This window comes from Crinia signifera, chromosome 7, assembly GCF_055691185.1.
Source record: "Crinia signifera chromosome 7, ASM5569118v1, whole genome shotgun sequence".
NCBI classification, from domain to species: Eukaryota; Metazoa; Chordata; class Amphibia; order Anura; family Myobatrachidae; genus Crinia; species Crinia signifera.
In genome coordinates, this window is record NC_139223.1 from 171,877,632 (window position 1) to 171,902,835 (window position 25,204).

The following is a 25,204-nucleotide window of genomic DNA, read 5'->3' on the forward strand; positions in this document are numbered from 1 at the left end:
GTCTGTTGAGCTGAGAAGCTCTGTGCCCCGCCAAAAATCCGGCAAGAAAAACCCGGGATTTTGCAGGGGCAGCAATGAGAACGCAGCATTATTTATTTAGCACCCTCTAGAAGATAGTAGACAGGAACTGACTGGTTGCCTATAGCAACATCACACGTGAAGTAGAATACACATCTTAGTGAATTTCCCGCTATGTCTCCTCGCCGCTCAGCCTCTGCTCTGTAAGGGGGACATTTACTACAGCTTCTAAAATGAAAAGAGGTGAGGTTGCCCATAGCAACCAATAAAATTATGTCTATCATTTCTCAATCGAATCCTTTAAAGCAATAGACAGCATCTATTGGTTGCTATCAGCAACATCGCCTCTTTTCATTTTTAAAAGCTTTAGTAAATTACCCCTTAGAGACCAATGGCTTGAGTGGGGGAGGGTGTGCAACATTCTATCTATCTATCTAGCTAACTACTCCTCACCTCTATGAGGTGAAGTACTGCTACCGACCACTAGAGGCCACTCGGTGGACCAAATTACTCCTTTGTGTGCTAAAAGATGTCATAACAGAAAGTGAAAGCAATTTTTGCAGGGACACTGATCTGTTTCAAACTTGCTGGATATGGACAGAGGGAGGTAGGCACAGATAGGGACTGGGGATGGGGTGGAGAGTTTGTGGGCTAAAAACTGTCACAGCTCAAAGTGAAAGCACATGGAAGAAGCCGTCATTTTGACGGGCTTTTAACTAGTCAAGTGATAAATTCCTACAAATATGAATCATGCCGATGAATATGAATCAAGCTCTCCAGCTGACATAGGTTGTAGCCTTCCTTAGGCCTTTTAAGACAATTATGCTCCTGAAACAACATACAGATGGAGCCGGCCTCGCTCTTGCAGGGGATGGCGGAAGATTCGCCATCCGCCATCCCCCGCCAGCCGCCATCTGATCTGTGAAAAGGGACGCGCGTGCACGAGATGCGCGCTCGTCCCCTTCCGACGGCGCTTCCCCCGGGTCTCCGCCCGCTTGTCGGCGGTCACCCGGGGTCCCCACCGCCTCCCCGCTCGCCCGCCTAACCCTGTCCGTCTCCCTGAAGCGGAGATGGACAGGGTTAAACTGAGATGCGCGTGCGTGTGAGACGCACGCGCGTCTCAGTCAGATGGAGCGGATCGCCAGCGGAGACAATCTGGCGATTCGCCAGCAAGAGGGAGGCCGGCTCCATCTGTATATTGCTGTCTTTATAAGTTTTTTGAAAGTAAAATAATTTTTATTGTTATTATTAATATTATTATTACAAACCTCAATTGTGAAAATGACAGGTTCCAAATTCTCATAGACGATTTTGACTTTGGCAGCGGCTTTCTTAGCCTGGGAGGGCGTGCTAGCCAACACCCCGCAGACCAGCTGGCCCACACAGAACACCTGCAACATCCAAACACACCACAGGTTCCAGGTCAAGCTGCAGCAGGTAAAACATTTCCCTTAAATTATTATAATTAAAAATCTGATGTTCTGGAAAGAGGATAATACTATAAGATTCTGGGTGAAATTAGGCCAATCGCATGTGCATGATATCCTCTCTGGTACTTGTGTAATATCTGGGCGCCCGATTTTTTCATTGTATTGCATCGCATGCAATATAGTGGCATACAATTCATTCATACAATGCATGGAGTTGATTTTATATAGTGTGGTGAGCGCAGCGAGCCACCGAGCCCGAAGCGTGGTGAGCGCAGCGAGCCCTGCAAGGGGACGCAGAATACATGTAAAGTAATCTGCGTCCGCTCGCCACGCTTCGGGCTCGGTGGCTCGCTGCGCTCGCCACACTATATAAAATCAACTCCATGCGTAGTTGGATAGTGGGGGTATGAAATCACCCATGGGCGACTATACAATTAAAAATCGGGTCTTTACAATGAATCGCATCACATGCCTTAAGTAGTGGCATGCGATTAAAAAATCGGGTGCCCATATAATACACAAGTACCTCCTCTCTGACCTGCTTTTTAGTACCCGCTATGTACCGCATCCGACTTACCCTGAATCGCATGCAATTTTTCACATGTAAAAATGGCGGTACTTGTTTATAATGTTAAATGCACCCCCATGCCATCCCCCCACTGTAAACGTGAACCCGAAGCGTGGCGAGCGCCCGTGAGGGGCGGCGGTACGCGTTCTCCGACCTTTTCATACCCCCACTATCCACGTCAGCGTGGAGTTGAGAATATAAAGTGTGGCAAGCGCAGCGAGCCACCGAGCCCGAAGCGTGGCGAGCGCAGCGAGCCCCGCGAGGTATCGGAGTCCCCTTGCGGTATTGCGAGGTGTCGGAGTCCCCTCGCGGGCTTCACGGGTATCCGCGTGCGCTCGCCAAGCTTCGGGCTCGGTGGCTCGCTGCGCTCGCCACACTTTCTATTCTCAACTCCACGCCGACGTGGATAGTGGGGGTATGAAAAGGTCGGAGGACGCGTACCACCGCCGCTCGCCACGCTTCGGGTTCACGTTTATAGTAGGGGGGTGGCGTGGGGGTGCATTTAACATTGTAAGCACCCATTAGGGTGCTTATACAATGTTTAATCGCATTGTATGGCATTGTATGCCATATACAATGTCATACAATTTTACAATTGTATGCCATTGTACAATATCGCGTCGCATCGCATACCATCACATGCGTTATGGTATGCGATGCGATGGGCGCCGCCAAAATACACAAGTACCAAAATGGCTAATCAAGTGCCAAGTCTGATGTGAGCCCTCCCAACACCTATAGAGGGAGAATAAAATACTGTGCCGAGCATAGCGAGCCAGCAAGGGGGGGCAGCATTGCGGCAGTCAGGATTCCGGCATCGGTATTTCGACCACCCGCATATCATACCGGACCCCATTCTAGGCTGTTCCGGGAATACTTTTTCTGCCCTTAAGGGGTATACAATTATCAGCAAAAAAAAAAAAATGGAAGTTTATTGCAATTTTTCCGAATGATTCGGTTATAATCTTCTTCGGGCAATCCTATTAGGTCACCTGCAAATAAAATCCATTGCCTCGCTAAAACACATACAGTAGGTTCAGTATCCCCAAAGGCTTCAGGCAGCGGAAACAAAGGAGCCGATTCAGACTTGTTCACACGGGTCCGAATTCTTCCCCGCCCCCGATGTTGGGGGCGATTATGCACATGTGCAAACCCCCACAGCAAACCCCTTTGGCGAATTTAACACTCGCCAGGGGCGCTCGTTGCCTGACTGACAGGTGGGTGCCCCCATGGAAATGCTGGGCGAGCCTATCAGAACGCAGGCCTGCCCCTGCCTGCTTGGGGGAGGGCCGCTGACATCACATGATGTAACCACATGCCCCGAAGTCTAGGCTTACTTCCCATACTAAACAGAGGCCAAATCATTTGAACTGATGTGTAAGCATACACACCCACTCGCATGGTGGTGCGTGGATTTGGGCGAGGGGTGCATTCGTCGGGGTGGCGTTTAACTGCTCACTAGGCAGCGAATATACCCTCAAAATCCCTGATAAGATGTGGCGCGTGCTGGTTTTTCACCAGCTTTAACCCAGTAATTTGCAGTGGTGTGAATTGGGGTCAGGCTGCACCCGCCTCTCAAAAATGACGGCTAATTGCCGGGTGGGCCGGTGTGTAAAATAACCTTTGTTTCAGGATCTCCTATAAAGCTGGACCCAAATGTAGCCAAGTTTTGGGTATATGTGAAAAAAAACATTGAACGTAACCCAGGAAAAAACAAACAAATGAAATTCCATATTACAATATGTATAGAAACGGAATAAATGAGATTTGACCTTGCCATGGGCCAACATTGGCGGAGCTTCATCAGGATTACTGTCACTTTTGCTGGGAATATCATCCGCTGTTATTACATCAAATACCCCCGGCTGGGCCAGAGCTTCCGAAAAGTCCAGAGATCTGGGCATAAAATATGAAAATAAAGAAAGTTTTTTGATAATTCTTAATAGAAACAGCCACCTCCAAAAAGGGCAAATCAAGCTTTATAAGATTAATTACATAACATGTGGCAACCAACTTCCTATGTACTAAATAACTGCCAACCAATCAGCTTCTGGCATTTTTCAAATACAGCCTGTAACGTGACATTTAGGAGCTGATTGGCTGGTTCTCTGTCCACTTTATCACTCTCCGGGGATTACTACATCATCGTCTAGGTCTTGTTGGAACAAGTGATCCCAGATAGGAACCCTGATCTGTGGTTTCTGGGACAATACCCTTTTGATGCCCCCGAGTAGTGAAGTTAATGCTCTGATCTTTATGGCATTCTCTACCCCAGGGGTTCTCAAACTTGGTCCTCAGGACCCCAAACAGTTCAGGTTTTCCATGTCACCCGGCAGGTGCACAGGTGGATTCATCATTACTCACTGACACGTTTTACAATATCCACAGCAGTGGAACTAATTATTTTATTTTGAAACCTGGAAAACATGCACTATGTGGGGTCATGAGGACCAAGTTTGAGAACCTGTGCTCTACCCCAATTAGAATCCCAATGGGATAACCACTTATCTGTGATTAAGGTTTTTTGCATTTGGGTAGCCTTGGGTAACATAATAGGTAGCCTTGGGTAAAAGATCCCAGTGCTCAGGTTTCCGACACTTAGAAGACCGGCAACGGAATCACGATGGACAGAACGGATCCCGGTAAGTATATTCACCTTACCTCTTCCCTAATCCAAACCCACACATCCAGGAGCCCCACTCTAACCTGCCCTCCTGCCTCTTAACCCTAGCTGTCCCCTCCCACAGCTTAACCATTCATACCACCTCCTCACAGCAGCCTAATCTAACCACCGCCATCCCCGCAGCCTAACACTAACCTTCCACCTAGTGTCTAACCCTTTCCCAAGCCCAGTACTTACCTGTGGGATCCATTGTGCCCCCTGACAGATCTATTTACATCAATATTCCTATAACGTTGGACTTACACAATCTTAGCATGAGCTCTGGAGCTGGTGACAAAGCTCAGAAAGAGTTCTCCAACCTCACAAGGCATGTCATCTGTGTACACCGCTTCCCCCGTGGCATGCTTGACACCAGACTTATGCATGATAGGCCGCCCGACAGGATCATGCGTGGGCTGGTCCCCAGGTACATTCTGGTAAAAGGAATAGATTGTAAACCTCATTGAACATACGTGTAGAGTTGGACGCAATTTGCATGTTGGGCGTACAATGTGGTCGCCTAGTCTGCAGAACTGGCTTGGTCTCCTGGAGATGTGGAAAGACCAGGGCTGCCATCAAAAATGATAGGGGCCTAGGACTGACTGCTCCTGATTGGCTGCCGGTCCGCAAGCTCCAATTGGCTGGCAGCAAGGGCTAATTTCAAAATGCTGCCAGCACTTTCTCCATGGCTGTCTATTTATGCGCCAACTGCAATAAGCTTGCAGCCCTGCACCAATCAGGCCGCAAGCTTATTACAACTGGCGCCTTGGCCTGGGACTGATGGCAGCCCTGGGAAAGACATTGGTAGTATTAAATGCTAGAGTCAGTCCACAAGTCACACACAATGTGGTCTGTTTATGCGTACTCACCTACTCTCTGGGAGACTCATGCCCACTCCTCCTGGGTGGAGACTCCAGGAGGAGTGGGTGGTCCCCCCCGCATCCCACCACTTCCGAAGTGGACAGGATTTGGAGTGTAATAATGGGAATTGTGGCTCCATGGGGGAGGGGGTGTGCCCACAGACCAATAATTCCCAGTATTATGTGGTTAGTGGGGGTGTGGCCTAATTAAGTTTAACCCCGCCTCCTCAGCTATTGTCTGCGCCTCCTCTCCAGGCCTCTCTTGGAGAAGAGAAAAATAAAATCAGCATTTTGTGTCTATGGGGGAGATGTATTAATCCTGGATTATCACCTTCCACTTTATCACCTCTGCAGGCTTAGCACATCGTTATCTATGTGACAACCATGTTATTGATAAATAATAAAGTTGCATTTATTAGAAGGAAATTAAAACTAGATCCAAATACAAAATAAAAGGGGCGTGGCCAAGTGTGTGTGGCCACACCCTCTTATGAATATGGAAGCAGAGTGCTAAGGTGGGCTAGGAGTATGGTTTTGCCAGCTCTGTAGACCCGAGATGCCAGATTGGATCCATCTCTGTCACTGGCCCCCATCTTAGCACCCTGGAATTGAAAATGTTTAGGTGCTAAGTGGATATGGCCAGAGGCACCTGGACGTGTACATGCTACACTATACAGTCCTGCTAATTAGACGTTGCCCCATTGGCCCACCCGCAGGTCGCAGTGTCCCACAGGCCGGGGGGATAGTTGGGGGGGCTGGTGATCACTGCTGCTCCATGATGTAGCTAAGGATGGCCACCGACCATTGACCATTCAGTATCCTCAATGGTTTATGGTCGATGTAGAATAGTTTTGCTATCGATGGGGAGAACCAAATGGTTTCTCTTTATCGATGTCAAGCATAAACAAATAGTTTTTTTTCTTTTTTCCCAAAGGGGCTGGGACATGGAGCATAGCTCCGCCCCTGACACCTGTGAATCCCCACCCCCATGTTTTGATAAGCCCACAGGCCAATAAATTAAAGAAAATGGATGACCATTGATAGGTAAAAACATCGATGGTCATCCATTGCATAGTTAGTACGCCACCATCGATGACCAGATGTACTACTGCCATGGATGACAACCATCAATGGCAATGTCAAAGAGGGCCGTCCCTAGGAGTAGCCGGTGATCCCTGAACAAATGCCATGCACAATGCAGGGAGGAGAGATGGGGCAGCCCGGCTGCTGAGTGAGCGTTGGGCACTCCCCCAAAGCGACGACAACGGGGAGTCTTGACGTGAGGCCCCGCCCTCCATATGTTGCCCCGCCTGCCCCACTCAATGCCTCACCCCCTTTATGGCCATGCCTCCATCTCCGCATGTCCTGGATCTCCTCCTGCAAAAGTTTGGAGGTAAGCAGCTACAATATGACAAAAGTAAAAAGAGCTTGCAGCGATACCGCCCAAAGCAATGAGGTTCTGCAGACAAACACGCACATGTATGCATAAAATATACATATATGTAAATCATTTTACAGTTGAATACATAACCGTAGGGGTCGTGTTTCATAACGAGTACACTGCGCTATAGTTACATCAGAGGTTTGCGTTGCGTTTCACAATAAGCAGCTTATTCTCTGTAGTGAATTATTTTCAATTTGATTCTAATTCAAGGTCTTTAGACAATGCATTGGCGTACCTGGTATGTCTGGATGTGCTCATGGGGTGAGGGCTGGAGCTCCTGTAAAGCACTGATATCTGGATGACTGGGATCCTGAAAAAGAAATTCTCTTGCTCAGATCTCCAGGCAGCACCACAACATGACATACGGGAGCTTGATGGACACGTACCATCTTCTTCAGCGCCTGCAGAACTTCCAGATAGAATTTGAAAAGAAAGCTGATGGTCAGTGTTCTCTTGTATTCAACCATCCCGCCAGGAGCTGACGGCGGGAGCAACACCTCGTCCAGAACGAGTCTGCAGGCTTCACTCAGCATGTCCTCATCCCAGTGCCTACAAGACAACGTGCTATAAAACCACCATACAATAAAGTTGGCTTACTCCCCGGATAGGCCCGGGAGGCTCCCGATAATCCGGTGGCGCTCCTGGCCACCTGGAAAAAGGCAAATCTTAAACTATAATGAGCAAGTGTCTTTGTGATGTGAACTTTTATTTATCATTACACACCACGTACACACTAGATGATGTATCATTAGCTATAACAACGATATTGATACCAGAAGCTACGATAATATCCTTAACGAATCGCGCAGTGTGTATGGGGCTTAACACTTGTATGAGATGATGTGGCTCTACTGCCATCTAGTGGCTAAGGTTTATACTTTCATATTAATTCTGTGTATAAAGTTTAGCTGAGGGTATTGTGATTATCAATTAAACTCCCATGCGTGCTAAGTTTCTTTCAGAATAAGGATGATACTATACTGTATACATGATTAATGTGATGCCTATGCAATAAATTCCAAATGCAATTGGACCTTCTGTAAGTTCATCCCTAAGCATATATAAGTATGTTTTTGGTGTATTAAATGTTAAACTGACTGCAACTTGTAGGCACTTCCTATATTTATTGGATGTGCTAATTAAAAAAAAATGTGTTTAACTAAAGAAATATTTCTAATAAAAAAAATATTACCCACAGCTAACAACACGCTATGGATGAGAGCACACCAGCACAGATAAGAAGACCCGGTGTGATCATGTGCTGCTGTCTCTCTCATCTGTCAGGGGTTCCCCCAAGGTGGGATAATGTGAGTCATCAGCAGGAATGAATCAATGTCCTTGCAAAGAAACTCCTTAGTGGCACCCCTGTCAGAATCTGAAGAATCCGGGAGATTAGAAGTACAATGCAGGGCAGCAGGAGATTTATGACAGAAACTGGAGCCTCCTGCAGGATGCAGGAGGGTAGGCAACTATGTAGTGCTGTAACAACTACAGGGAGATTAGATTTGGGTGGGGCGTGTCCTAACTGACATATAGATTGCAGCGTAGAAATAAAGCTGTCCAGCATGTTTGGGCTCCATGAACAAGCAGCCGGATATGGCTTGATAATAACTTACTTTCCAAGCAGCGCCTGGCTGGTGGCCTTTGCACAAACTGTGCTTGCGCCAACTCCCCCATAGTATATGCTAATGGATTTAATAATATCTGTAGCGTCTTCAAACTGGACTTTCATTCCGGCAGTGACAATGGGCAGAGCATTCTCTCGGCGCTGAGCTTGTCGCAACGCTGACACATAATCGCCCTGAGAACACAAACAAGATTTAAGTAGCATTGTTTAATCAGCCGCTTCATTCATCTCTATTGTATGTGGTTATATCCATAGGTTGTGCAATGACTTTACATTCAGAACTTTTATTACGCTTGCCTGTGAAAAGTGTAAAACATACCGAAACATGGCCCTCCTGTAACATAATATACTAGGGAGCTCGCAGTGGCTTTGGGTTGGGCACTAAATGGGGGGGTTAGGCACTAAGGGGAGGGTTGGGTTGCAGGGGGTGCATGGTTAGGGTTAGGCTGCAGGGGGGTAGGGTTACACTGCAGGGGGTGAAGGATTAGGCTGCAGGGGGTGAAGAGTTAGGCTGCAGGGGGTGAAGGGTTAGGGTAAAGCTGCAGGGGGGTAGGGTTAGGCTGCAGAGGGGGTGGGAGGGTTAGGTTTAGGCTGCAGGGGGTAGGGTTAGACTGCAGGGGGTAGGGTTAGGCTGCAGAGGGGGTGGGAGGGTTAGGGTTAGGCTGCAGGGGGTGCATGGTTAGGGTTAGGCTGCAGGGGGTAGGGTTAGGCTGCAGGGGGTGGAGGGTTAGGCTGCAGGAGGGTAGAGTTAGGCTGCAGGGGGTGCAGGATTAGGGTAAAGCTGCAGGGGGGTAGGGTTAGGCTGCAGAGGGGGTGGGAGGGTTAGGTTTAGGCTGCAGGGGGTAGGGTTAGACTGCAGGGGGGTAGGATTAGACAGCAGGGGGTAGAGTTAGGCTGCATGGGGTGCAGAGTTAGGGTAAAGCTGCAGGGGAGTAGGATTAGGCTGCAGAGGGGGTGGGAGGGTTAGGGTTAGGCTGCAGGGGGGTAGAGTTAGGCTGCATGTGGTGTGGAGGGTTAGGTTTAGGCTGCAGGGGGGGTAGGGTTAGGGTAAAGCTGCAGGGGGGTAGGGTTAGGCTGCAGAGGGGGTGGGAGGGTTAGGTTTAAGCTGCAGGGGGTAGGGTTAGACTGCAGGGGGTAGGGTTAGGCTGCAGAGGGGGTGGGAGGGTTAGGCTGCAGGGGGTGCATGGTTAGGGTTAGGCTGCAGGGGGTAGGGTTAGGCTGCAGGGGGTGGAGGGTTAGGCTGCAGGAGGGTAGAGTTAGGCTGCAGGGGGTGCAGGGTTAGGGTAAAGCTGCAGGGGGGGTAGGGTTAGGCTGCAGAGGGGGTGGGAGGGTTAGGTTTAGGCTGCAGGGGGTAGGGTTAGACTGCAGGGGGTAGAGTTAGGCTGCAGGGGGTGCGGAGTTAGGGTAAAGCTGCAGGGGAGTAGGATTAGGCTGCAGAGGGGGTGGGAGGGTTAGGTTTAGGCTGCAGGGGGTAGGGTTAGACTACAGGGGGGTAGGGTTAGACTGCAGGGGGTAGAGTTAGGCTGCAGGGAGTGCGGAGTTAGAGTAAAGCTTCAGGGGAGTAGGATTAGGCTGCAGAGGGGGTGGGAGGGTTATGGTTAGGCTGCAGGGGGGTAGAGTTAGGCTGCATGTGGTGTGGAGGGTTAGGTTTAGACTGCAGGGGGGGTAGGGTTAGGCTGCAGGGTGGGAAAATTAGGCTGAAGGGGGTGGATGGTTAGGGTTAGGCTGCAGGGGGGTGGAGGGTTAGGATGCAGAGCAGGGGTTAGGTTTAGGCTGCAGGGAGGTTAGGGTTAGGCTGCTAATGAATTATTTGTTAAAAATATATTTGTTTAAATAACAATTAATTAATGCCAGCAACAACAAACAATTTAAACTCTACCTCCTGAGGAAGCCGCTGAGATTTATAAGGCGGAGAAACACGTAGAGGGGAGCGGGGACGGCATCGGCAGCACTTAGATCCAGAACTGGTTGGTGATCCTCAGACAAGGCCACATACTGTACAATACGGACTGCACCAGCAGCCGGAGCGTTCCACCAGGGACTGGAAGCCGGGACTCCCACCCATTGCAGAGATTCACCGAAGTAAAATATCTATTACACCATGTGCACATAGGGACTGAGCTTGGATAAAAATTGCATGCATGCACTAACCATCTTAATAGAAGCCAAAGTGGAAAAGAGAGGTTTTTTGTTTTTTTTTACTGTTTATTACATGCATGTTTAAATTGTTTGTTGTTGTTGGCATTAATTACTTGTTATTTAAACAAATATATTTTTAATAAATAATTCATATATTTTGCACAGCGCTGTTTCAATTTCTTTTTTGTGCCAAGTTTTGTATTTAGAAGGGGTTTGGTAAATCCCCTTAGTAGAAACAGCTGCAGTGCAGAATATAACAACCTGCGCTCAGAAAGCTTGTTTGCATTGGTCCTCCATATGCCCCTTATGTGCCATCAGACCCAGCCACATGACTCTTATATGCACCAACAGACTCAGTCACATGCCTCTTATGTGCCATCAGACCTAGCCACATGTCCCTTTTGTGCCATCAGACCCAGCCACATGACTCTTATATACACCATCAGACTTAGTCACATGCCCCATATCTGCCATCAGACCCAGCCACATGTCCCTTTTGTGCCATCAGACCCAACCACATGTCCCTTATATGCACCATCAGACCCAACCACATGCCCATTTGTACCATAAGACCCAGACACATGCCCCTTATGTGCCATCAGACCCGGCCACATGCCCCCTATGTGCCATCAGACCCAGCGACATGTCCTTTATGTGCCATCAGACCGAGCCACATGCCCCTTATGTGTCATCAGACCAAGTCACATGCCCTTTGTGCGCCATCAGACCCAGCCACGTCCCCTATGTGCCATCAAACCCAGCCACATGTCCCCTATGTGCCATCAGACCCAGCCACATGTCCCTTATGTGCCATCAGATCCAGCCACATGACTGTTATATGCACAATCAGACCAAGCCACATGCCCCGTACGTACCATCAGACCCAGCCACATGTCCCCTATGTGCCATCAGACCAAGCCATATGCCCCTTATGTGCCATCAGACCAAGCCATATGCCCCTTATGTGCCATCAGACCCAGCCACATGTCCCTTATATGCACCATCAGACCCAGCCACATGCCCCCTATGTGCCATCAGACCCAGCCACATGTCCCTTATATGCCATCATACCCAGCCACATGTTCCCTATGTGCCATCAGACCAGGCCATATGCCCCTTATGTACCATCAGACCCAGCCACATGACTCTTATATGCACCAACAGACCCAGCCACATGCCCCTTATGTGCCATCAGACCCAGCCACATGACTCTTATATGCACCATCAGACCCAGCAACATGCCCATTTGTACCATCAGACCCAGCCATATGCCCCTTATGTCCCATCAGTCCCGGCCACATGCCCCCTATGTGCCATCAGACCCAGCCACATGTCCCTTATGTGCCATCAGACCCAGCCACATGACTCTTATATGCACCATCAGACCCAGCCACATGCCCCTTATGTGCCATCAGACCCAGCCACATGTCCCCTATGTGCCATCAAACCCAGCCACATGTCCGCTATGTGCCATCAGACCAAGCCATATGCCCCTTATGTGCCATCAGACCAAGCCACATGACTCTGATATGCACCATAAGACCTAGCCACATGCCCCTTATATACCATCAGACCCAGCCACATGTCCGCTATGTGCCATCAGACCAAGCCATATGCCCATTTGTACCATCAGACCCAGCCACATGCCCCTTATGTGACATCAGACACAGCCACATGCCCCTTATATGCCATCAGACCCAGCCACATGCCCCTTATATGCCATCAGACCCAGCCACATGCCCCTTATGTGCCATCAGAGCCAGCCACTTTGTAGTACTTTACTTTTAAAGCTGGGAAGAACATATTGCTATCGTTGCACTTGAAGGAACGTTCTGCCTATGTATAGTCCAGCATTAGGCCACCTCTACAACCTGCTCATGTAAGAAAGAGTGTGACGTACCTTCCTGGAATACGGTATATGCACAGATACCAAAATTTCTTCCGCTCTGGGGAAAGAGCTTCCAGACGCGGCAAAGAAAGACTCATCCAAAGGAACTTGCCGAACACCATCTGTTAGAGAGTCATCTTGTAATACTTTTACTTGTGCCATGTTTACATAAAGATTGGCAAAAAAAACCCCCAGAACATTCCATGACATGTCCGTACATGACACTTGGTTAGAACTAGGCAGATTTCAGACACAAGCTAACCAGATATTAATATTATACAGATATACATCGCCTCTGGCTTTCACTTTGGAAATATTTACTGAGCGATTAGGTGGACACTATGCTACATTAGTTCAAAGACCGTGAAAATGACGGCTTCTGCAATGTACTTTCACTTTCAGCTGTGACAGTTTTTACTTTCAATTTGAGCCGTGACAGTTTTTACCTTCACTTTGAGCTGTGGCCGTTTTAATCCTACAAACTCTCCACCCCAGCCCCTATATTCTCCTACAAACAATCTCTATCTTCACAGCTCCCTCTCTCCATACCCGGCGAGTTTGAAACAGATCCGTGTCCCTGCAAAAATTGCTTTCACTTTCTATTAAGGAGCAATTTGGTCTACCAAGTGGCCTCTAGTGTTCACTGGCGGTACTTCACCTCATAGAGGTGAGGAGTAGAGGTAGATAGATAGTAGATTTATAGATTAATATGAATTCTGTTGCAAAGTGCCAGAGCAATGCAGATGATGATCTGAACCCCAAAACTTGTTACTCCCAGATGAACTTGGGGTCAGCTTTATTAAGTCCGGTGAATTGATAACGTGGAAGGTGATAACTCAGCAGCCAGTAAGCTTCTTACTGTCATTTTTCAAACCCATTCTGTAACTTGACAGTTAGGAGCTGATTGGCCTTCCACTTCATCAGGCTTAATAAATCTGCCCCAGAATCCTACCAGCCATGGTACCTGCTGAAGCCAAATTGAGCAGACAGCCTCCTGCAGCCAGGACCGGGTTCAGGTCGGACGTTGTAGACCGGCTTATGATGTTTCCTCCTACAGACTGGAAAAAGAGTAAAGTATAAGACCGAGGAGGGTGTTTGCTCAGCTGGCAATGCGTGAAGCGATGCTCATATACACTTACAGCCGTGTTCCGTATCTGTGCCCCTGCCAACGTGGACAGCTGCTGCAGAAGGGCACAGAAGAGTTTGGTCTTCTCCTCCGGCAGACGAGAGACAGCTTCACTCAATGTGTCTTTCAGTACTGTCAGGCTGCAGGCCGCTCCCAACGTTATTCCTACAGCACAACAAGAAAGCAGAAGCGGTTTCAGACCTCGGGAAAAATTATTGTTACATGACGCCAAACGTAAGCAAATCCAATGGACCAACCTGCTTCATCCTCGGCAACAAGATTGAGGTCCACAACTCTGACGGGGAAGATAATCACTGGATGAAAAACTCCTCGGAATTTCATTTCTAGACCTAGGGGAAGAAACATTAAAAATTATTTGCATTCATTTCTTATCTGTGGGGTGCTGCTTCTCATTTTGGGGCTGATGAACAAGGGCGGTCATTTAAAGGGCCCTCTCTTGTCTTGGGGGCCTGGGCCACCCATAGAGATAGAGGTCAAAGAGGTTAAGGTAGTGGAGGACAGCAAGCAGAGAGAGTGGCAAGATCAAGGCGGTGGCCATTGTGGGTTAGAGTCTGTTCTCTGAGAGCCGCCACAGGAGAGATGTACTGTATCGAACCCTTGAAAAAGATAAAGTGGATTGGCTGACACGGGCAACCTTGACAACACATGCAGCCAACCCATTATCAAATCTTCCGGACATGATGGAGGACAGGCAGATAATGGGTGGTCGGTGATGCCAAAACACTGTACAATTATCTGGGAGATTGGATATTAAGCAGATCGGTCATATAATTGTATAGTTTATAGCAGGTGTGGTCTTCCAGCGGTTGTGAAAATACACATCCCAGCATGCCTTGCCATAGTTTTAGCATTCCCTAATAGCAAAACTGTGGCAAGGCATGATGGGACTTGTAGTTTCACAACTGCAATCAGCCATGCTCCACGTTGAGCTCAGGGGCCTGTCTGGGAGAGGAGGTAGTGAGAGCAGAGACCGGAATATCTTGTAATTGTCACCTTGAGCACAGTCAGCCTCATTGTCCTCCAGTAAACATGACAAGTTACAGCCGGAGTATGCTGGCATGTGTAGAGATACAGAGATTACAGCAGTAACACAACACTGCGTTCTAATATACAGCCACCCTCTGTTTGGCAGATGTCTCTTTATATTATAATATCCGGGACCTTATTTACAGCCGGCATTTCACAGGACGACCAAAGGGACAGTTTAGTAAATATTGTGGTCCTGTATAGTAGGGTTAGAGCGGTGAACTCTGGTGTGTTTTAAACGGCCAATCACTTAAAAATGCCTTGTAAGTAATTTCCCATTAAAAAAAAAACGTCTGAGTCTGACCGGCATCCCGCACTGCAGCCGGACTCAGGCGGTATTACATCCAGCCAGGCATGACTCAATAACTGTTCACACTAAGGTTATAAGCTTCAGCCATGGAGCAGATTTTATTTGACACCTCACATACCTACTATAGTGTTTCCCACAACAAGTGGAGCCTTAGGGAATTGTACTTTCAGCTGAAGCAATTCTTGGAGATTGGCGGGTGAGATCCAGGTCATGCGCTCCCCCCGAAATGTCAGAGTCCTCTGGCTGGCATTATTCAGCAACTGCAGGTGGGAATGTTGGATGTAAAGAAATATAACAAGTAACATCCAACCCAGGTACTTAGAAACCCCCCCAGTGTGCGCCACTGATCCTCAGCGCATATTCAGAAAATTCAACAGAAACACTGTGGCGTTTGTAAATAAGTTGAATTGTAGGGATACTGCAGTGGTGGTGTAAGCCCATTTAGTAAATCTAGCCCATTGTTTAGATAGCCATCCGTGCAGTCACCATTGATGGTTTTAGCTATCGATGGTCCTCTATATTCTTTGGCTGTGGGCCAATCAGAATGTGGGGGTGGGGCTTCATGGTTGTCGGGGGCGGAGCTATGCTCCATGTCCCGGCACCTTGGGGGGAAAAATTGGTCCTGCTGTGCCACCGATGGAGAAAAAACATCTGGTTCTCAATATTGATGGCAAAAGTATTCAACATAGGCCATAAACCATCCATGATTTTGAATCATCGATGGTCAATGGCCATCCCTACCCCATAGGATCTAAATTACTGATGGTTACATTCTTCCTTATCCAGAAGAAACATGGGTTCATGGGCCAATCAGAACGTGGGGTCAGGGCTTCAGGGTTGTCTGGGGCGGAGCTATGCTACGTGTCCCTACACCTTGGAAAAAAAAACATTGGTTCTCCTGTGCCATCGATGGAGGGAAACCATCTGGTTCTCACCCATCGATGGCAAAAGTATTCAACATCGGCCATAAACCATTGATGTTTTAGAATCATCGATGGTCGATGACCAATTCTACCACATAGCATCTAAATTACAGATGGTTAAATTCTTCCTTGTCCGGAAGGAAGTAACGTGATCTTGGAAATATGACATTTGTAGGTGTTGCCCATAGTAACCAAACATATTCTAGCTATCAGTTATCTAGTACCTTCTACAAAGGTATAGTATGGTAAATGTGCTAAAGCTTCTAAAAAAATGAAAACAGGTGCCGTTGCCCATAGCAACCAATAAGATTCTATCATTTTCCAGGATGCAACAGAGAAATGACAGACAGAATGTGATTGGTTACTATGGGCAACATCACCTCTTTCCACTTTTAGAAGCTTTAGTAAATGTACCCCGTAGTCTTTGAGCTGCACTGTATAACGCAATTTCTTACTAGGAGTTCCGGTGGGAAGATTAGTTCTTGTGTTGGGTCTAGCGGCACAAAGGCGTCTTCCTGGAACAATCCTGTACAAATCTGCAGATGAGAGGAGTCGTTAATGGTGGACAGTGATAGGTGAGTGTCAGAACTATAATTACATGATAGGAGCTTAGAAGACGATGTTTTAGAATACATGATGACGTTCAAATGCAATTTACAGAATTCCATGGTGTTCACCATGTCACTGCCAACGTAGTGTAGCTGGCAAAAAGAGGAGCAATAAGATAAAGGTAACACTGTCCTGAGATAGAATAAGTTTGCAGTGAAAAGCTAAACGTTCCACTACCACTGCTTGGTGAATTGACAGAATCGCCATCCCCATAGATAGCGGTGGAACAGGGGTTACTAGCGCCCTCTGCCAGCCACACTCTACTATTTGGACTACCCAAAAAAAATGTTTTACAAAGCCCAGAAATGTTTTCCGCTGAACTATTAGCTTCACTGAAATACAGTACAAATACTCTTCCGGATACTGTCAAGTTGTTGTCAAATCTAGTGATAGTTATACTAGCCTAATTATCAGCTGCGTAAGATTGTCCCAGTTACCCGGAGGCAAGATAAATATTGTGCCACCCCTAATATATATATATATATATATAGATATATATATAGATATATATATATATATATATATATATCTATATATATATATATATACATACACACACAATTTCAGATATCCCACTTGGTAAATTTCGTAAATGTGCAGGGACTAGACGGAAAACCAGCTCCAAAGAAATAGCCCCAGCTATCAATTCACTGATTGAAACAGTAATACAATAGTAGAGGAGAGGTGACTCCATTGCCTTCCAGACTTCCGCCCCTGCTAATTATACTGCCTATAACGTAATATGGAGGTGGAGAATATAATAAGATGAAGCTTACATCAGATAAATAACAGTAATTAATCATAGCTGAAATAAATGTTATCTTAAAATAGATAAGGAGGTAATTATCTTACATCTGCTGAAGTAGATTGGTGCGTTTCGTCCAACCCATTTACACCATTAGTCAGGCTTGTGTTTCCATTCTCACAACAAGTTCCATTCTCCTTCAGCTGGCAGCAATCTGTTTTCTTGAAGACAAATACTTTACTTATCTTTTGAAATTATCATTATAAATAGAAGTTTAAAATGAAAACCCATCTAGTTATAGATAATGGTGGCAGCGGTGGGATATCCACAGACGGTGTAATGGCTAACAGCAGCAGGTGGAACACCATAAATTATCCTGTGTAGGGTACCGATGGTGTCAGCGTCTGAACCTTATTCAATGCAGTAGGAGGACTCAACACTATACCTCACAGGAGGATTTGGTCATGCCCCCTCCATACCCAGGTCTGAGGCCCCACAATGCCGCCTCATCTGCACCCATTATAGATACACCACTGTCTATGGCTACCTACTGTAGATCTCTTGTATCCATGACAATACAAATGGCAGATCAATAAATCAATACAACTGTGCAGTAAAAGGTACAAGAGGTCGAGTAACAACCAAGACATGCAGCTTGTGTCAAGTAATCCCTTTAATAATATGCCTTATATATTATCTTTATGGCTTACATTGCAGAAGCTTCTGCATCCATCGATGATTGGTCTGTATCCAGTGCACCGGCATAGATTACCTAATGGAAAAGACACGGAATGTAGTGTCCAGTGTTTACAGATTGCAATAAAACCTGTTTTACAGTGGCAGATTAAGGGCTGCATTGTTCTGGGGCTGAAACTGATCAAGGGTCTATTGTGAGAACCGAAGGAGGTGTAACCAGTCGTTTGTGGGAGTGGCCATTGCTGTGTGGGTGTGCTCAGTGTCATGTGGGTGTGTGCACCCCCTCTCCCATAAACACTACTAGTTCCAATGTTATGGTGTGTACACACAGGCAGGGCCCGGCGCCACCACTAGGCAGCTCTAGGCATTTGCCTAGGGCGCCGGCACCTGGAGGGCGGCAGTTCGCCCCTCACCCCCAGCATGGAGGGTTAGCGAACTGTGGTACCTGTGTAAAAAACTTGCGTCCCAGGCGTCCCTGCAGTGCTGGTGCGTGCAGGGGTGTCCGTGCCGCCGGGGGAACCTGCGGCGCTGTTATTGTGTATAAGCTGTGTATAAGCTGGCCGCGGCCGGCGGGGTCCCTACAGTGAATAGAAAATAACTAGCGCTAAGCGCGCAGCCAGCTTATACACAATAACAGCGCCGCAGGTTCCCCCGGCGGCACGGACACCCCTTACTCTCTGCAAATCTGAGTCAGTGAGAGGCGTCCACTAATCTGCAACAGAGACAGGCTGACGTCAGAGGTAATCCCTAAAAACGCCTTGGCATGCCTGATTTTTTTTATCCACACCCAGAAAATGCCAACGTTCCACCCACAAACGCTGCGTTCCTGTCAGTCAAACTGTGGCTGGATTGCAGCGGTGAAGCATTCACATTTTTATTCGCAATTTGAGCCCACACATGCATGCACGGTGCAAACATGCTCGATTTGCGTTTTCTCCAATTAGCGAACCACACTGTATTAGGCCCTTAGTTACAATGCACCGTTTGTGCAGGCAATTCCCATACCTCCCAGTGCTTCATATATCTGCTGCCTGGTGGGTTCCGGGTGGTTCCTCAGCAATGAGTACATGGACATCACCATCCCAGGAGTACAGAACCCACATTGGGATCCGTGAGCTTTTGCGATCCTTTCCTGCGTGAAATATTTGATTGACATAAACAATAATGAAATAACCACAAGTGCTGTATAAGCAGGAATACAAAGGAGTACATGTAAATAGGTGCGATTCCGGCATATTTTACAACAACTTTCCATTCACGGTGTGCCGGCTGCTCAAGCTTGCCGATTGATGGGTCTCAGGGACAGGTGCTGGTGTGTGATTCCACCCACACCCTGCTGCCCACCAATAATATCTGAGATGGCAGAAAGTCCTTAAAACCTAGGAAATCTCCTGATTTCTGCAGTTAGAGCTGATTCCCAAATTCTGGAAGATATTTTGCCAGATTTGGAGATTATTGCACATTTTTAAGTAAAGTATGTATACTCATAAAATATATTCATTTGTACTCTGGTCAGGCCGATGTAAAGCTTCTCGGCGCCCTAGGGCAAAACTAGGGATGGCCATCAACCATCGATGATTTGAAATCATCAATGGTTCATGGCCGATGTCGAACACTTTTGCTATCGATGGGGGAGAACCAGATGGTTTCCCTACATCGATGGAACAGCGAAACGATGTTTTGCTTTTTTTTTTAATCAAAGTGCCGGTACACCGAGCATAGCTCTGCCCACCGACGCCCGCGAAGCCCCGCCCCCTGTGTTTTGATTGATCCACAGGCCAATCAATCAAATACAATGAATGACCATCGATATGTAAAAATATCGATGGTCATCCATTACATAGCTAAGCACTATTGATGGCCAGTTGCAGAATTGTCATCGATGGCAACCATCGATGGCAATGGCAACGATGGCCATCCCTAGGCAAAACTTACTGAAAAAAGCAAAAGGTCGACATCAAAAAGGCACAAAATAAAGGCCGTCTCTGAGGAAAACGTCCTTGTTGTACTTAGAGTGGGTATTGGTGGACGTGTGGAGTGGGGGCGTTTCAGTAGGTTGACTGTCGACCAATAGTGGTTGACCATTTGACTACATTAAGTCAGTGCTGGAGAGGGTGTTAATAAATATACTTATCAAACACATCCAATATTAAATATTGAGGTTGCAATTTGGTTGAAAGCTTGTTTTCCTATTTCCCCTTGAATGAACCATCTTCTTAGTGTTACATAAGCGTGCTTTCAGGCGTAATCACGTTCCAGTACAGCAAACACACGAGGAGATAACACTGCTGGCACCTCCGCCCAATGTCAGGAATGTTGGAGGACTAAACCAATATTCAGTTACAGGAACCTGCAGAAAAGTGTTTTCGTTATGCAACATGGACTGCACTATGGGCCTGATTCAGCTGCGTTCGCATGTGGGAATCGGGTTGGGAACATTTGGTCTACAGCATGAAGGTCGACAGTCATTAGGTCGACATGGGAAAAGGTCGACATGGGTCTAGGTCGACAGGTCATTAGTTCGACAGGTCATTAGTTCGACAGGTCATTAGTTCGACATTGTTTAGGTCGACAGTCAAAAGGTCTAAATAGGGTTTTTCACAGTTTTTTTACCTGAATGTCAACACAGTCAACATGGACACTGCGCTCGCCATGCGTCGGGGACGGTGCCTCGATACGCTCAGCACACTATTTTATTCTCCCACCACACCTTAGTGGATGGTAGGGCATGAAATACCGCCTGTCGGCACATGTCGATTCAAAAAAACTGTGAAAAACCCCATGTCGACCTTTTGACTGTCGACCTAGACACTGTCGAACTAACGACCGGTCGAACTAATGACCTTTGGACCTAGAACCATGTCGGCCTAGACCCATGTCGACATTTTCCCGTGTCGACCTAATGGTGTCGACCATCACGCTGTAGACCAAATGACCGCATCCCGTGGGAATCGCAGTGCAATTCCTGATGGTTGGGGACCGATCTTCTGCTTGTTGAAGAAATGTCCTATGATCGCCTAGTGATCGCATTGTAAAACTGTGATCGTCTCCCCTGGCAGGGGGGAGGGGGGATCTGGCATTTTCAGAGATGGGGGCGTTTTCCAGAAGTGGCCGTGGCAAGGTCTGCAGTTTCCTTTGCCCCACAAGCCGAGCTAGACAGGCAATCTGAGGTTAGATTTGTGTTCAATTACAGGGGGGCTATGTGCCCCTGTCTATATTAGCAATGTTAGCCAGAAGCTAAATAAGATCTAATATAGAAGAACAAATCCTAGAATTACCAAAGGTACAGAAACTGAATAAGAATGACGTTTAGGAGACTAGAAATCACAGAGAGACATTCAGAGCAAGAACGAGATCACAGGAACACGATTACAGTGCGAGCTCAAGGTCATTCGAGCACAGTACTGTGTAGTGTTGTGACGTGTGCTTACCTGCACTGGGTGCACCTTTGTGGTTGTGCTCCCAATTCCCTCCACCGTGGTGATAGCAGCTCCGTGCAGACAGCATATCGGCAGCAGACAGGCGTTTGCCGAGTAATGGCTTCAGGGGGTTAAGACACAACCTTAGCCTTGTATGTACATTAAGCATTACAGGACAGGTTAGATTAAACTGCACCTGTGAGCTATTATCTTACTTTGGGATTGTGTTTGTACAAGCTGCCATTATAGGCCTACACACAGGCCCTTATTCTGGTTCACTCGCAAAGGCAAATTCCTTCACAAACGGACAAAACCATGTGCACTGCAGGTGGGGCAGATGTAACTTGTGCAGAGAGAGTTAGATTTGGGTGGGAGTTTTACTTCAAAGTATGATCCATATTGCAGTGGAAAAATAAAGCAGTCAGTATTTACCCTGCACAGAAACAAAATAACTCACCCAAATCTAATTCTCTCTGCACATTTTACATCTGCCCCACCTGCAGTACACATGGTTTTGTCCATTTGAGAAGAAATTTGACTGTGCGAGTGAACCAGAATAAGGGCCATTGTGCGATATAAGGGCATTTTCTAAGCAAACTCACTAGAGACTGCGGAGGTTATTCTGGATGACTCGCAAAGCTGCAAATTTGCAGCTTTGCGAGTCAACTAAACGGTCGCTGTCCATCGAATGATTTCTACGGTGTTCACAAATCTAAGTCATTCTCTGGTGACTGAGATATGCGGCACCTTGGTACGGGAAGAGAGCGGGCAGCTGACATCCGGCAACATCAGCTTCCCGCCCCTGGCACCCGCGTCACAGGGCATTCCCATGGGCCCGACTCGAGTCTGCTCCGTGTGAATGGGCTGGCGACTATACAGTCCATCACCATTGCTCACCGTTGCGATTTTGCAATGGTGAGGAGAGATCAGAACCACCTACGGTACTTGTGTACTTTCACGGCTCCCATCACATGCCATCGCATGCCATATGTAGTGGCATGCGATGGCATGCGATGCGATTTTTCCGTGTTTTTATGCATTTTTTATAAAATCGCATGCGATCTGATGCAATGCCATTTTTCACAGAAATTATGGACATGAGTTGACATCATGTAAAATGGCCCCCAAATGTCATTTTTCACACTGTACCACCCCCACTATCCCACTGTACCACTGTACCACCCCCACCCCCACAATCAACGCATCCTACGACCCCCACTATCAACGCATCCTACGGCGGTACGCGTCCTTCGACCTTTTCATACCCCCACTATCCACGTCGGCATGGAGTTGAGAATAGAAAGTGTGGCGAGCGCAGCGAGCCACCGAGCCCCGCGAGGGGAAGTGGATACCTTCACAGGTATCCGTGTCCCCTCGCGGGCTTCACAGGTATCCGTGTCCCCTCGCGGGCTTCACAGGTATCCGTGTCCCCTCGCCACGCTTCGGGCTCGGTGGCTCGCTGCGTACCGCCGCCCCTCGCGGGCTCGCTCCGCTCGCCACGCTTCGGGTTGGCGTTGATAGTGGGGGTGGTACAGTGTGAAAAATGACATTTGGGGTGCATTTTACATGATTTCAACTCATGTCCATAATTTCTGTGAAAAATGACATCACATCGCATCAGATCTCATGCGATCGCATGTGATGCGATGCGATTTTTCCCTGTACGATGCACATCGTGGGAGCCGTGAAAGTACACAAGTACCCCACCTCCTGTATATGTGCTGCACAGACAGGGGGCACCTGTCACCGCTGTGGTGGGGGAGGCGGCGGAGGAGGAAGCAGTGCTGGTTGTTTGTGCCTTTAGTGCAAACCAGGCACAAAACCCCCAAAATAAATTCCAGTGCTATTTCCACCCCGCTACCAGTGTACAATCACCAGCAACCAGTTAGCTTCCCCCAGTCCAGAAGTTCCTGTAATACAATCAGCCGCTCTGGGTACTGGATTTCCCCCACTATGCTTGGCTTATATACAAGTTAATGTTTGCCATCGGACTATCATGTAAAAAGGCCTAAACTAGATTTTTCAGGACTGTAAGCTAAAGGTCATACACAACGGAAAACAACTAAATATAATCAGAAAGAGAGAGGAGACACAGCTGTAACAGTCTGACTGTTATAACTAGACAGCGTGTTGGCAATTCCTTCCATGCCAGTGTATGTGCTGTTTACATTCACAGCAGGGGCGGGACTCCCAGAGGTAATGGAGTCGCTCCAAGCCCTGAAGGGCACCAGCATGTACAGCAGCACCTGTGTGGTTACCAGCAGGATCCCAGTGTGTGCGCTGCTCTTGCTATGGAGCCCTGAGGCGCACCTGCCACTGCTGTCCCTAGATCCTTGCTAACACCTGCAATACGGGACAGGACGGATCCTGCCTGGTACCGCAAAGACTGCGCTGCAGCAAGCGAGGGTCCACCCACTTCTTCTGCTGGACTGCGAGATTGGACCCTGAGGGGAACGGTAGTTCTGCATGCTGCAAGTGACTGAGACTTCTGACGCTGGCCAGGGCATGGATGGTTCTACAGTGTCTAGGTAGACACCAAAAGGTCAACATGCAAAAGGTCATATGAAAAAGGTCGACATTAGACAACTTGACACAAGCAAAAGAGGACATGTAAAAAGTCCCCAAATTTTTTTTTAACGTTTAATCAGGGTTGCTGACTTGCAAAAAATCCTCTCCGGGAGAAGCCCGGAGAGGAAGCTTTCATTATGAGTTTGAGGCGGGGCTTAACGGTGATGTCATTAAGCCCCGCCCCCATTACGGCAAATAGCCGAAATAACTGATCTCTATGGAGGGGGCGAGGCTAACATGACACGATTGTGCCATTTTAGCTCCGCCCCCTCCCCTGAGACCCGCGGTTTGCGGCATTTAAATGCCGCGATCGGGGGGACTCAGTGGGGACTCCCGCAAATTCCGGGAGGGTCGGCAACCCTGAACCGTTTAATGCATACCCTCGCACGGCTGGCTTCGCTCACCACTACACATCCCAATCACAGTCCACGTGGATGTCAGAGTATAACAAAGTCGACTTTTTTGTCAATGTCGACTTTTGGACACTATTGACTTCTAGTGTTGACCTATTGACTAGACACCGCAGAACTGGAGCCCTGCCAATTCACTGGGGGTACCAGTCCCTGTAGACCTGGCGGCACCAAACTCCACCCCGCCTCCAGGTGACTGGTGTGAACTGATGCCGCCGATTCCCAGAGGCTCTGAAGGATACACAATCTTCTTGGTAACTGGATGAATGACTGATACCATCACCGTGCAGGCACCGCAGCCGCCACCGCCACATCCGTACTTGGTGCCGGTGAGGAGAACTGGGAGGAGAGCGGTTAAGGGAACTGACAACATAACGGAACATTGTTTATTCATATGATTAATCCCAGCCAGGGGTAAATGTACTAAAATGGGATTTCTATCGAAGATGGGATGTTGTCCATAACAACCAATCAGAATCTATTATTTTCTAGAAGGTGCTATATACTGTAAATAAGAAATAGAAACGGTTTGGTTGCTAGGGTCTGATTTAGCGATCAACCTAGATCGGAACGGTCACCCACACAGGGCCATAGGGAGGTGTATGAGACTGTTGCCACTGCGAAGGAGGAGTTAGGCTGTGGGCCAGGGGCTCCTGAAAACCGGGTGACCCTTCCGGCCGCCTGGAAGAGCGGGCAAGGCTCACAATTTGTGCTG

At 47.8% G+C, this 25,204-nt stretch overlaps 1 protein-coding gene across 1 annotated transcript in view; it reads right to left on the reverse strand.

Moving 5' to 3' along the window:
* LOC146020850 (aldehyde oxidase-like) overlaps positions 1-25,204 on the reverse strand; it is a 79,424-nt gene that overhangs the window by 39,235 nt on the left and 14,985 nt on the right. The window contains exons 3-19 of the mRNA XM_083154371.1: positions 24,732-24,828; positions 21,524-21,632; positions 19,098-19,224; positions 18,107-18,168; positions 17,504-17,617; positions 16,498-16,578; positions 15,238-15,379; positions 14,020-14,112; positions 13,776-13,927; positions 13,601-13,694; positions 12,649-12,758; positions 8,599-8,783; positions 7,369-7,531; positions 7,218-7,292; positions 4,943-5,112; positions 3,789-3,912; positions 1,287-1,409 (exon numbers count right to left, since the gene is read on the reverse strand). Of these exons, the coding sequence (XP_083010497.1) occupies positions 1,287-1,409; positions 3,789-3,912; positions 4,943-5,112; positions 7,218-7,292; positions 7,369-7,531; positions 8,599-8,783; positions 12,649-12,758; positions 13,601-13,694; positions 13,776-13,927; positions 14,020-14,112; positions 15,238-15,379; positions 16,498-16,578; positions 17,504-17,617; positions 18,107-18,168; positions 19,098-19,224; positions 21,524-21,632; positions 24,732-24,828 (2,021 nt within the window). The remainder of the gene's footprint in view (positions 1-1,286; positions 1,410-3,788; positions 3,913-4,942; positions 5,113-7,217; positions 7,293-7,368; positions 7,532-8,598; positions 8,784-12,648; positions 12,759-13,600; positions 13,695-13,775; positions 13,928-14,019; positions 14,113-15,237; positions 15,380-16,497; positions 16,579-17,503; positions 17,618-18,106; positions 18,169-19,097; positions 19,225-21,523; positions 21,633-24,731; positions 24,829-25,204) is intronic.